Genomic DNA, 12497 nt, shown 5'->3' with positions numbered 1-12497 from the left:
ACAAAACTTTCAACAGAATATAAACTTTGTTTGAAATATGTTTTAGTAAATTAAAGCAATTTGTAATATCTATCCAAAACTTCTTCAACAGTATCGAACTCATCTTCATAATGCAAACCTAATCTTATTGACTTGGTGCAGTTTTCACTAACACAATATAGCGCTTTGCGCTCGGCGCCTTTGACGCCTTTTTCTGTTCTCTTGACTGACATAACTAATTCATTGTTTTCATCAACAGCAGAACAACCAAAGTTCATGACCTAATACATAACATTCATACTTTATATTTTTAGCTCTGAGTTCTCTTGTAAGCTGTTGCATTAATATTTTCTAAAAAAGTCAACTTCAACAGTCATTCGCACTGGTGCCTTCAGTTCTACAGGCTCGCCTTGAAAGTCAACAAGTCTGAATTGCATGTCTTTCAAATTATGAGGACTAATGCGAATCCATTTACCTAAATGAGTTGCTATGACAGGAACGTTTGGAATGACATTGAATTGACTGCATAACAGAAAGACTTATATTCTACTGAACTTTACTATTAACTCCTGAAATGCCTGTGACATTAGCTATTTTAGACTCAATGTACAAACAATTACCATAACATACGTATGGAACAGATTTCATCTCAATCGTTTTGTCAACACTTTTCAAAGGAAATGTCATATGGTATGCACCCAGAAGCAATTGAACTCTATGACTCATTCGTGTTATCTTAAAAACTCCTTTGGCATAACTGAACTTCAAAAACTCCTGCAATAAGTTTAACATTCATTAAGTTTTCTTCGTTATCCTTGTTTATTGTAGTATTTATGAGAGCATTTAACACTCCAGCTAATGTTTCCATCTTATATTCTACATTATTGTGAAATCTTATTTCGTGCTTCTTTCCATCTATTTCAAACTCCATGAAATCTGTTTCATCTGTTATGACAAAAGTTGCGATAGTATTGAAGTCAACAACTCTGAAAGCAAGTGCTTCATTCTGAAGACCTAAGTTTGTTTGTAGCTTTACTATTCCGTATTCGTTTGGGTCTGTACTTTGCAAAAAGGAACAACATTTTATTCTCATTAAAATATGACTATTGCTGCATATGCGTATGAAACAAATGAAGCAAGAAGAGCACATGAACTAGTAAACGAAAACTCAACTTTAACCATTGAAGGCAATGATTTAGTCATTGACGATGGAAAAACTAAAAAAGTCATTGATTTCGATACTTTTAAACACTTATGACCCATTCATTACAACAAGAAAGGTTCCTATCATAAATGATGGAACGGTGCAATATATAAATTCTACAGTAGATGCCTCATTAGTGAAAGTACTGAATGTTCTCATTGAATTGTTAAAGAGCTTTCGATTTGACGACAACATTAAATGCTTAAAGAATTTAGTCATGAATGAGAAACAAATTCTTGGCGTTGCTGGTAGCAGTAATGATGTACACTTATGAAATTAGAATATTATAACGAACATAAAGATGAACTGAAAGGAGGAAGGGTGACACCGGACCTCAAGGACCACAAGGAATACAAGGAATACAAGGAATACAAGGACCTCAAGGCGAAACGGTTTGGATGGAAAGGATGGAAAGGATGGAAAAACTGCTAAATCATGGATATGCGGACCTTATAAATACTGGTTTAACAGCTGCTTCATAATGGAGTTCTTCAATACCAAATCGGAAAGATATGGGCAGTCCTTGGTGAAGAAGTTTTAAATGACGTTAAAAATGCTTTGAACTTCATTTCAAATGGTTCGGATACTATTAAAACTTTATCTGGTTGGATGCAAGAAACAAGGAGTCAAATAGATACTGTAAGACGTATAGCAAACAACTGCACGTACGGGATTGGATACTTTACGACAAGCACAAAATACACTAAAGGAACAAATGATATTCTTGGCTCAGTATCAAGACATGCATGAAGATTGGCTTAAAGGTATTGACAATCTTTAAAAAATCACAGTCAGTCTATTGCTGACTACAAGAAAAGTATAGATTTTTTACATAGTGCTATGGACGTACATGATGGAAGCATAAGGAACTTACTTAATGCTAACAATAACTTACCAGGAACTATTAAAGCATTTTATAAAGTCCTTTGTAAACCCGGTGCTCTAACATTTTAGGTCTTTGAGAGCAAGAGCATTGAAGTCAAGAGATGCAGAAACTCCAACAGAAGGAACAGAACAACAGAAACTCCAGAAGAACCACCAAAACCAACAGCTAATGAAATATTGTTCGAATATTTTCCAAGGTACTCTGTTCTCATTGCATACATTCAAGAAATACTTAAGAAAGCAGACTTGACTTTAGGAGATGATGAAAGTTCTGTATATCTTTCGTTCCAGTTTCAAATAGCAGAACTTTTGAGACAGATATGCTTAATGTATGACAACATCTCTGATTTCACAAGATATGATGACGACCATGACCCCGAACACGGTGAAGAAGAAGTTTTACAAACATCCATTAAGACAGGAAAGGTTTTAACACAAAGTCTCTTATTGACCAAAAGATGGCGAAGTGGACGTTCTTCAAGAGCTGAAGAAAAAATACTTCTTCGGGAGGTGGTGGTAGGCATGAACTTGAAATAAATGAGATAGAAGAGAAATTAGCCGAAAAAGCAGATAAAGAACATAAACACAAATATCTCCGATATAATGAACTTCAAGCTACATTAATAGTAAAAGCGGACAAAATGAACTTGACGCAATGAACAAAGTTTTTGAAATCTCATAAACACAATATCTCCATATAAATGAACTTCAAGCTACATTAAATAGTAAAGCGGAACAAGAACCATGTTCATTATATACTTCAGACGAACAGATTATAACGGACTACCATGGATATTTAACACGAAGTGATGAAGCGAAGACAAAAAATGTTAATGAAAGAAGATATAAATACATTCGTGCTAAAGGTTATGACATAAGCTGTACTGTACAGTATGAATGTAGCTAAAGCACCAGAAGCATTTGGTTATACCGGTGAAATTTTATGCTCTATTACTTCAATGTTAACGGTGTATTAGTTGAACCAAGATTTACTTTGAGAGTTAAGGCAAAAATAACGTTTGAAGATGCTATTAAAAGTAAAGCTGACAAAGTTGAACTCGAAGCAATGAACAAAAGTTTTGAAATCTCATAAACACAACATCTCCGATATAAATGAACTTCAAGCTACATTAGACAGTAAAGTTGACAAGAACCATACACATAAATCCTTCACTACTGTTGAGCAGACGACATAATATTGAACTTTGACCTTGGTTCAAGTGCACCATTAGAAAATCCAAGTACAAAGCGTAAAAGATACTCTTAACAGTTTAGATAAGAGTTGCAGGAACATTGAAAGTACTGCCAGAAACTTTTGAGCATATGAACTTACCAACAATGTTAGATAAGAAGACAGATAAAGCTTATGTGGATGCAGAACTAACAAAGAAATTTTCGAAACCAGATACAATGACATTTACAACAGAAATTATAAATGGTGAACCAGCAACTCCATTTGAATTTGTTAAGAGGTCTTCAACCAGATACTTTTGAATTTTTTCTTGGATAATTCTATTGAACTAACATTACATTATAAAAGTGGAAACAAATGCAACATTTCATCCGGGAGATACATTCCAAATGGTATTTAATGACATAAGTTCTTTAGAATATGTTTATAGAGTTATGAGAGCATATATGATTTAATATATCCTATAGGAGCTGTTTATACGTCTATGAATCCAATAAATCCAAACACTTTATTTGGTGGTAGTGTGGTATGAAATAGTTGACAGTTTTCCATTCTACACTAATACGCAGTCAATGAAGATGGGAGGTTCAAAGAAAATAGGTATTGAAAACTTCCTTCACATATGCATAGGTTCAGTGGAAGAACATCTGTGGAAGGAAACCATTCACATCATAACAAAAAGAGGTTATATAAATCTTGCAGCGGGTTCGAATAGACAGGGAATGAACAGATATGATATCTCAGATGACCCCAAAGATGTTAGCACAGGTATTTTCTGTGGAACTGCAGGAAATCATACACATGTTGTAGCTGGTATTACAGACCCAGCAGGTAATGGAAAAGATTATATGCTCCTTATATAACAATGCACGCTTGGATACGAGTTTGGTTAAAATCTTTAACTTTCATAAATGAGCTTGAAAGAAGTATTCGAACAACATCCATGGAGGTCATTTAAGAAGTTCAATGAAGCTGCAAAGAGTTGGGGATTTACTAACAGAGCTGAAGTGAAAAGGTTCTTTGACAAAAATGTTGTACATCAAACAAAAATAAACCCTTACGACTACTTTTTACCAATTTACTCAACACTCCTGACGCATACAATTTGAACACTCTCATTCAAAGCAGAAAAGGAGGACATAAACCATTCCTCATCTTCATAAATGTTAACACTCGTAAAGCATATGCATATCCAATGAAAAATAAAGGACATCGTGAAGTGTTAAGAGTTTTACAAAAGTTTGTAGCAGAACATAACCCAAGTACTTTAACATCAGACCAAGACAGTGCATACCTCAGCAATGAAATCACAGAATTTCTCATTAAGCATAACATAATCACTACACTACTGAAAGACCATAACCATAACATACTCGGCATCAATAAACCGCTTCATAAGACTCTCAGAGATTTAAACAAGAGCGGGACTTTACCGAAGAAACAATGAAACATTTTCTCGAAGTATATAATTCCTCAACACATTCTACAACAGGACATACACCAAATTCAATGACACAACAACAAGAAGAAAAGTATATACAAAAGAAACGAAGCCAAACACAAAATATCAGAAATTCACACAATTTACCCCTCATTCCTGGTACAAAAGTTCGTGTAGTTCTTGACGACAAACCGTTGACAAAGAAACGTTTAAGGTTAAGTAGAAATTATTATATTGTAGACTCTACGCAAGGTAATGGATATCTTATAAAAGCTGCCGACGACTCTATTGCGTTTTAATCTAAATAGAAATACCTAAACGCGACCCATATGAAAATACTATTGACTATGACAACAATGGGAACCCGACAGGTACTCACATTCGTGTTCGTAAAAATAGAAGAAAGTATACAAGAGAATATTATGAAGTTTTAGGCAAACATGGCAAAATGTACAGACTGCAAGCAGAAGATAAAACTACTATTGTCAGACCTCGTTTCAAACTTGTCAAAGTTCAAGGTGGTATACTTTCAAAGACAGTTCCTAACAAATATAAGACAACTCCTGACGAATATGCTAAAGAAGTTGAAAATGACGACTAAGCATTTCTATACCATGCGTAAACTGTCATGTAAGGTGGCATGTAGTCTTTACTTTGTCCCGTTGTTGCGTATACCCTGAAACGAAATGTGTATGGTCTCCTCCTACCTCAGTGTTATCCAAGTAACAATTTATAGCAAACTGAACGTTGTCTTTAACATCATATCCTTTACCTTTTGTCATTCCTGTCCAATCCCAATATTTATGCCTATGCCCACCTTCTCGAGATGTAGTTAAACTTACGTAGTGACTGTGCGCAGGTAAATTTGCACCTGAAATCGTTTTACTTCCACCTGTTTCCTTTGAAGAGTTTGCACAATACAAAAACCTGTCGACTATTTGAGTCCAAGTTCCGAGACCAAGTACTACTTCTGGTCTGGTAGAGTTCATTGACGTATAAATAGAACCTATAGGATATACTGTTTGAAGTATTTCTGTCTTTAATGTTTGAAGCTCTGTTTTGTCTGCTTTTTTATATAACTTTTCTTCAAGTTCATTTACGTCAGAGATGCTATGTCTATGATATTTTTGTGGGTATGTTCCTTCTGTCCATGCTAAAATACGTTCTTTTGTTGCATCTACATATCCAGCTATCCATGTCGAGTCTGCTTTTGTATTCCTTAACTCTGTAACACCTTTCTCAAGCTCTTTCAACTGTTGTCCATCTTCCATTAAACCTCTGGTATGACTTGAAACCGTTTGTGTCAACATATCTACAGTTTCTTTGTCGGCTTTAAGGTCTAAACATCCTGAAACCCACCCTGTATTGGCTTTACCTTCTAAAATCTTCGATGTCCGTTCATGGTACCATTCAACCCTTTTTATAATTTCATTGTCTTTTTCATCCACATATTCCTTATCTGCCTTCTTCACTAACCCACTAGCCAGATATGCTAACTCATCGTCAACATACTCTTTGTCAGCTTTCTTTTCAACATCCTCTTTTGTTGCATATGTTGCATCTGCTCTGTCATGTTCTTCTTGAACTTTTTCAATGACATACTCTTTGTCAGCTTTGTTGTCAATATCTGCTTTCAAAAGAAGTTCATTTATAGGTTTCTCGTTTAAAGTTCCTTTTGTTGGATTTATACAGACAGTATGGTTCTTATTGTCTTGAAACAGAAACTCATCTGTCATTGGGTTTAATGTCAGTTTTAAGTTTCCTTCTTTCAATGACTCAGATATCTTAGAATAGTTTGAAAAGTTTGTTGTGTTCTTATTTAGAGCTTGCACAATGAGTTGTCGGTTGTGTTGTATTTCTCTCATAGACGCTGTTTCATTTGACATTTTTATTCTAGATAAAATATGCTTCCAATAGAAAAAGAAAATTCAAGAGTTGCTACAACTAAACCATTAGATGAACTTTTTACTAATGTCGGTCAAAAGTTTGAGACAGAGACCGTAAAGCATGAAGGCTATCGTTTTGACTACCCATTAAGATGGCTAAGAGACCCATCTGTCACAAAAGCTATTGGCTTTCGTAGAATGAAGTTTGTGTCTGTAGAAGATAAAAGTTTTCCATTTATTGTAAGGTTTCATATAGATTATATATCTGAAGGGAAACGAAAAATGTGGGAAGAAATTGAGCTAATACAAGTTGACCTTTCATCTTCTCTACAGACTGCGTTAAAAAATATAGAAGATAAAATAAATTCATGTTATGCAAAATATGCTGATGAATATGCAAATACCGAGAGCACACTTTATGTGAGAATTGTATATGACAAACAAAATTCACAAGTGTCATTTCAAATCTACGAAGACAATCCAAAGAAAGACGAACAAATATATACAGAATTCACTGCAATGTCATGGTATTATTTGCAAAGAATGTTAAATCAGAAAGTCAAACTTCCTTTAGCAAATATTTACAGTCGATATGCAAGAGATGAACCATATTTATTTAAAGATGTTTTCGACTCAGATGCTATTATAGTTCATGCTTCATTTTCTGGTGCGCAAAACTCTTTTTTATGCTTGGCAAATGACTTTTACGAAAAACCTACAAAGTTATACGAACCACCAAGTGGAAGTATTTCAGACTTTCAAGTATGGTTTACTACAGATGGAAGAAAAAGAATAATTCCATTATACCATGCGTTTTACTTAGAACTTAGTTTCATATACAACTACTATCGAACGATAAAAATATAATTTTTTAATACGGTTGAGGTGTTGGATTTGGTTGCCAACTAGACTGTGGTGCAGGTTCAGGCTGTTGTATAACAGGAGCTTGTTCTTCTGGTTCAGGGTCTTTAGGTATAATACCAACGAACTGACCTACTCTTTTACCAATATTTTTGACTCCGTTCCAAATTCCTCTTCCTACGGTTTTTATTCCATTCCATATACCTCTTCCAACATTTCGAAAGAAGTTTCCTATTCTTCCAAAGAAACCCATTTTACTATATGTAAAAATCTAATGTCCACCTAGTCTCTTACGTTTCCTGTTGAGTTCCATAGCATTTTTTAACTGGAGCTCATACATTCTATTTCTCCTCTGGTAGAAAACATACTCTGGGTCAACTCCTGTGTTCGCGTCATCTGCATAGAGTTGTTTATATCCCACTTCAGGGTTTGTATAAAACTCTTTCCATCTCATATTTGCATACCATGGTGGTAAGCCTAACGCAGCGTCATTTGACATGGCAGTTTGCATTTGTACATCTGTTGGCACTTGACCATAGTTTGCCATTGCAGTTTGTATTCTAACTTCATTTGGAATATTCTCTGGGTTTGGTTGTCCAGGTTGCTGTGCATTCGCTAAGTTCTGTGCGTCCATTTAATATTAGATAAAAATATCTCTTACGAGTACATATGCTGAACATTTGCAGACATTGGTTCATCTTCATATTCTCTATATCTTTCTGCCACGTCAAATAAATAAATGACACAATGGAAAAAACCTAAAACAAGTAGTCCTATTTCAAACCACATTTACTTACTAATAAAATTTCTTTGTTATGACTTCTTCGTAAAGACTTTGTTGAGATTTCTTCGTAAATGAGTGTAAATGACCCAAAAATATATTTTAGGGTAGAAGGGTATATCTAACCTCTTTTCTAACCTCATTTCTACCCTCTTGAATTTTCATGAACTTTCTTGTCTATGTTTTGTTGAGATTTCTTCGTAAAGACTTTGTTGAGACTTCTTCGTAAAGACTTTGTTGAGACTTCTTCGTAAATGACCCAAAAATATATTTTAGGGTAGAAGGGTATATCTAACCTCTTTTCTAACCTCTTTTCTACCCTCTTGAATTTTCATGAATTTCTTCGTAAAGACTTTGTTAAGACTTCTTCGTAAAGACTTTGTTGAGACTTCTTCGTAAAGACTTTGTTGAGACTTCTTCGTAAAGACTTTGTTGAGACTTCTTCGTAAAGACTTTGTCAAGACTTCATCGTAAAGACTTTGTTGAGATTTCTTCGTAAATGACCCTAGTAGTATATTTTTTGGTGTAAATTTCATGAAAATTCAAGAGGGTAGAAAAGAGGTTAGAAAAGAGGTTAGATATACCCTTCTACCCTAAAATATATTTTTGGTGTAAATTTCATGAAAATTCAAGAGGGTAGAAAAGAGGTTAGAAAAGAGGTTAGATATACCCTTCTACCCTAAAATATATTTTTGGTGTAAATTTCATGAAAATTCAAGAGGTTAGAAAAGAGGTTAGATATACCCTTCTACCCTAAAATATATTTTTTGGTGTAAATTTCATGAAAATTCAAGAGGGTAGAAAAGAGGTTAGAAAAGAGGTTAGATATACCCTTCTACCCTAAAATATATTTTTGGTGTAAATTTCATGAAAATTCAAGAGGGTAGAAAAGAGGTTAGAAAAGAGGTTAGATATACCCTTCTACCCTAAAATATATTTTTGGTGTAAATTTCATGAAAATTCTGAGTAAAATGACAGATGTTTATATGACACTTTCTCCGGTTTATAGGACCTCTCTCATATTCTAAACATCTTCGGGGCTAGAGGGCACGAAGTGCCTGGAAGCCCCACTACCTTTTTTTTTTTTTTTTTTTTTTTTCTTTGAAAAGAATATAATATAGGTTAAGGGTTTCGTTTTGCGAAAAAAAGTACAATACGCAATTTCGCTAAAAAAACATTTAGCTAGCAATTTCGACCTTTGACTCCACTCAAGACGTCACTTTTTAATTTTGCGGTATCATATTTTTGGAAAATCTTTATGAATAAAAAAAAAAAAAAAAAAAAAAGGTATTGGGGCTTCCAGGGCTGCGCCCCTCTAGCCCCCTGAAGATGTTTAGTATAACATGCAGTTTATATAAAATGAGGTTTTTTTGGGTGAAGCGGGCTTCCCAGGCACTTCGTGCCTTCTAGCCCTAAAAATTTTTGAAAGTCGTTGCTGTTGACTTTTCGGTAGAGGACTCAAAATAGTAGAACTATGTCCGGACAAGTAAGGGTCTATCGTCGCTACGTCACCAGGTCCCTCGGTCCCTCGGTCCCTCGGTTAAACCAACTTCTCTGAAAAAATGAGACAACATGACATTTTGACAACAGTCCAGGAAGTCTTAACAAGATAGAATATGAGAGAGGTCCTATAAACCGGAGAAAGTGTCATATAAACATCTGTCAAAAACCGCTTTTTAACTTCACTTAAAATGCCACGTAAGCTACGTAAGAATATACGTAAGAGGAAGAGAGCATTGAAACATCCAATAGTAAAACTGACACCACAACAACAGTTGCAACAACAAATGATGAATGACCCCACTATGTTGCAACAAATGTCAAGCAATCCTATGCTTTTAAACCGAGTTTTTGGTGCACAGAGTGGAGGTTTAAGAGCGGCACTTTTAGCGAAAATGGCAGGCTATGGTGGAGCTGCAGACGGAACAGCATATAACCCTCAAAGTCAAATGAATTTGAGTTCACTCAAAAATCAAATAGCAGATGTCAAAAAGTCAAACATAGACATACAGAAGCAAATAGGTGAAAACGAAAAGAAACTAGAATATGACAGACACACAAAGAAACTCAATGAGTTAAACGTAGAGAAAAAGAAGAAAGAAGAACAACTGAAAGAACTAAGTACAGAGGAATATGCGAAAAAAGTGTCAGAAAAAGCAGCAGAAGTAGCAAAAATGGAACAAGATGTCATAAATTTGAAAAACCATACTACTCAATATAAAATACTGAAAGATGAAGAGATAAAACAAAAAGCCCTGAAGACATATATGGATAGCGATGAGTATAAAAAAGAAGTTGAAGCAAATGTAAAGGCAGAAAAACTTTTACATTTGCAAAACCAAACCGTACAGTATGAAAACTTAGCACAAGAAAGTAAAAATAACGACGCAGCCATGCAAAAGGCAATGAAAAGCGCAGAATATATAAAAGCTAACAATGACTGGTTAGATGCCCAAGCCAACGCTAAAGCAGCCCAACTCATAGGGTCAATAAGGACAAAAATACAAGCGGATGAAGACAGTTCAAATGAAGCTTTAACAAATGCTGACTTTAAGAACGCCTTCGAAGCTCTTCATAGTAAGGTGAAACAAGTGAACGACTTCTCATCTGGAAAGAAACTGAAGTCTGAAGGTTTCGACAAAGAGTTAAAAGAAGTAGCACAAAATATGACGAAAATAACAGATGCAGCAACGAGACAGGTAGTTCAAAGTGCCTATGACGCCGTTAGAGCAACTGTTGTGGAAAGTCAAGAAAAAGAGTTACAACAGACCAAAACAGACCTAGTAAATGCTTTCTTAAGAACGAAAAGTCAGGTAGGACATTACGCTGCAGATGGAACATATGTGCCAGCTGGTGGAACTTATATACCAGCTGTTGGAATTTATATACCACCAAACCCTCCAAGAGAAGCACCTGCACCAGGACTACCTAAAACATTTACATCGTCACATGGACACAGACATAGGCATGCACCAAAACCAACACAACAACCAACACAACAACCAACACAACAACCAACAGTTCAAAACCCTGCACAACAACAACAACAACAACCAACAGTTCAAAACCCTGCACAACAACAACCACAACCAACAGTTCAAAACCCTGCACAACAACAACCACAACCAACAGTTCAAAACCCTGCACAACAACAACAACCACAAACAGAGCAAGGACATAAAAGAAGTAGAGAACAAGGAAACCAAGAATTCTTAAAAAGGCTTAAGGAAGACTATGGTTACCCAGATAGTATTGACTTTAGTGACAGATATAAAGAAGCTATTAGAAAGTTCAAGGATGGAAATACTGACCCGAACCTATTTAGCTTTATGGTTCAGCATAAAATCGGATATAATTTCAAACCTGGAAAATACAAGCTCGCTAAGGGATATGATTTAATAGCATATCATCCAAATGACATGGATGAATTTACTCCGAGATATTTGATGTCAGAGCTAAATGACAATTCAACTCCCGTCATGAAACGCGTAAAAAATAGAGACGGAACGAAAGAAGAAAGGTTTTTGAGTCCGGATGACTTAGAAAGGGAACTTGTTGAAAACGGTCTCGGAATATATGAAATGCCAGCAGATGAGGTACAAGAAACTCCACAGGAAGAAGTTCAGATACAACCAGACATGGAAGAAATAGTTCAGCAACAACAGCTAGAAGAGCCTGAAGGAAACGAACAAGTCCTTCCTTTGGAAACTAACTTCACAGAACTAGATGAAGATTTGGAACAGCCGAAAAATCTTGACCCTCAACAAGAGTATGCGGAGAATATGGAATATTTCCAAGAGTCTAAAAAAAATTCGGCTGACATAGTAGAAGAATATCGAAAAATGTTTGCCGACATACAAAAGACTCCAACACCAGATGAAAATATTCAGCATAGAATGGAAGTACTGAAAGAAAATGTACACAAATACAACAACCCTTTTTACTTACGAGCATTTAACGTTCAATCTTCGGATGAACTCGGTGAAGATAAAAGGTTAAATTTCAAGAAAACATATAGAAATGAAACATTGTTTAAAGTTCATTCAGAACCTAGCCAAGATGGAAACAAACCTACTTTTGTTTCTGCAGACGATGGAACTACAATGAGATGGGGTCATAAAGCTAACCCGGATAGGTGGTTCATAAACTTACAACCTCAATTCCAAGAAGTTGTAGACGCAATGGAAGTCAATGGTGAACCAGATATAGCTGGTATTTTAAGCGCGGCTTTAATGCCATTGAAAGATATGAAACATGCAGATATTTTG

General features: G+C 35.3%; 2 protein-coding genes and 2 pseudogenes across 4 annotated transcripts, besides 2 other annotated features; 2 read left to right on the top strand and 2 right to left on the bottom strand.

The window, feature by feature from the left end:
• Positions 1-6101: part of a mobile genetic element that runs on past the window's edge.
• Positions 6102-7458: 1357 nt separating this feature from the next.
• TVAGG3_1084220 (serine threonine-protein phosphatase family) lies at positions 7459-7701 on the bottom strand (the record flags this gene model as incomplete). Its single annotated transcript, XM_051256780.1, has 1 exon — positions 7459-7701. One exon carries the CDS (start codon positions 7699-7701, stop codon positions 7459-7461), a length of 243 nt encoding a protein of 80 aa, XP_051075994.1.
• Positions 7702-7719: 18 nt separating this feature from the next.
• TVAGG3_1084210 (uncharacterized protein) lies at positions 7720-8082 on the bottom strand (the record flags this gene model as incomplete). The annotated part of the gene is made up of 1 exon (XM_051256779.1): positions 7720-8082. The coding sequence occupies one exon, from the start codon at positions 8080-8082 to the stop codon at positions 7720-7722; it is 363 nt and encodes a 120-aa protein (XP_051075993.1).
• Positions 8083-9920: 1838 nt separating this feature from the next.
• Positions 9921-10310, top strand: TVAGG3_1084200 (annotated as a pseudogene). Its single transcript has one exon. A coding segment is annotated over exon 1 (390 nt).
• Positions 10311-10496: 186 nt separating this feature from the next.
• Positions 10497-12054, top strand: TVAGG3_1084190 (annotated as a pseudogene). The gene has a single exon. A coding segment is annotated over exon 1 (1558 nt).
• Positions 12055-12275: 221 nt separating this feature from the next.
• Positions 12276-12497: part of a mobile genetic element that runs on past the window's edge.

The sequence above is a fragment of the Trichomonas vaginalis genome (assembly GCF_026262505.1).
Source record: "Trichomonas vaginalis G3 chromosome Unknown ctg_164, whole genome shotgun sequence".
Lineage (NCBI taxonomy): Eukaryota > Parabasalia > Trichomonadida > Trichomonadidae > Trichomonas > Trichomonas vaginalis.
This window is presented reverse-complemented; position numbering and strand designations above follow the sequence as displayed.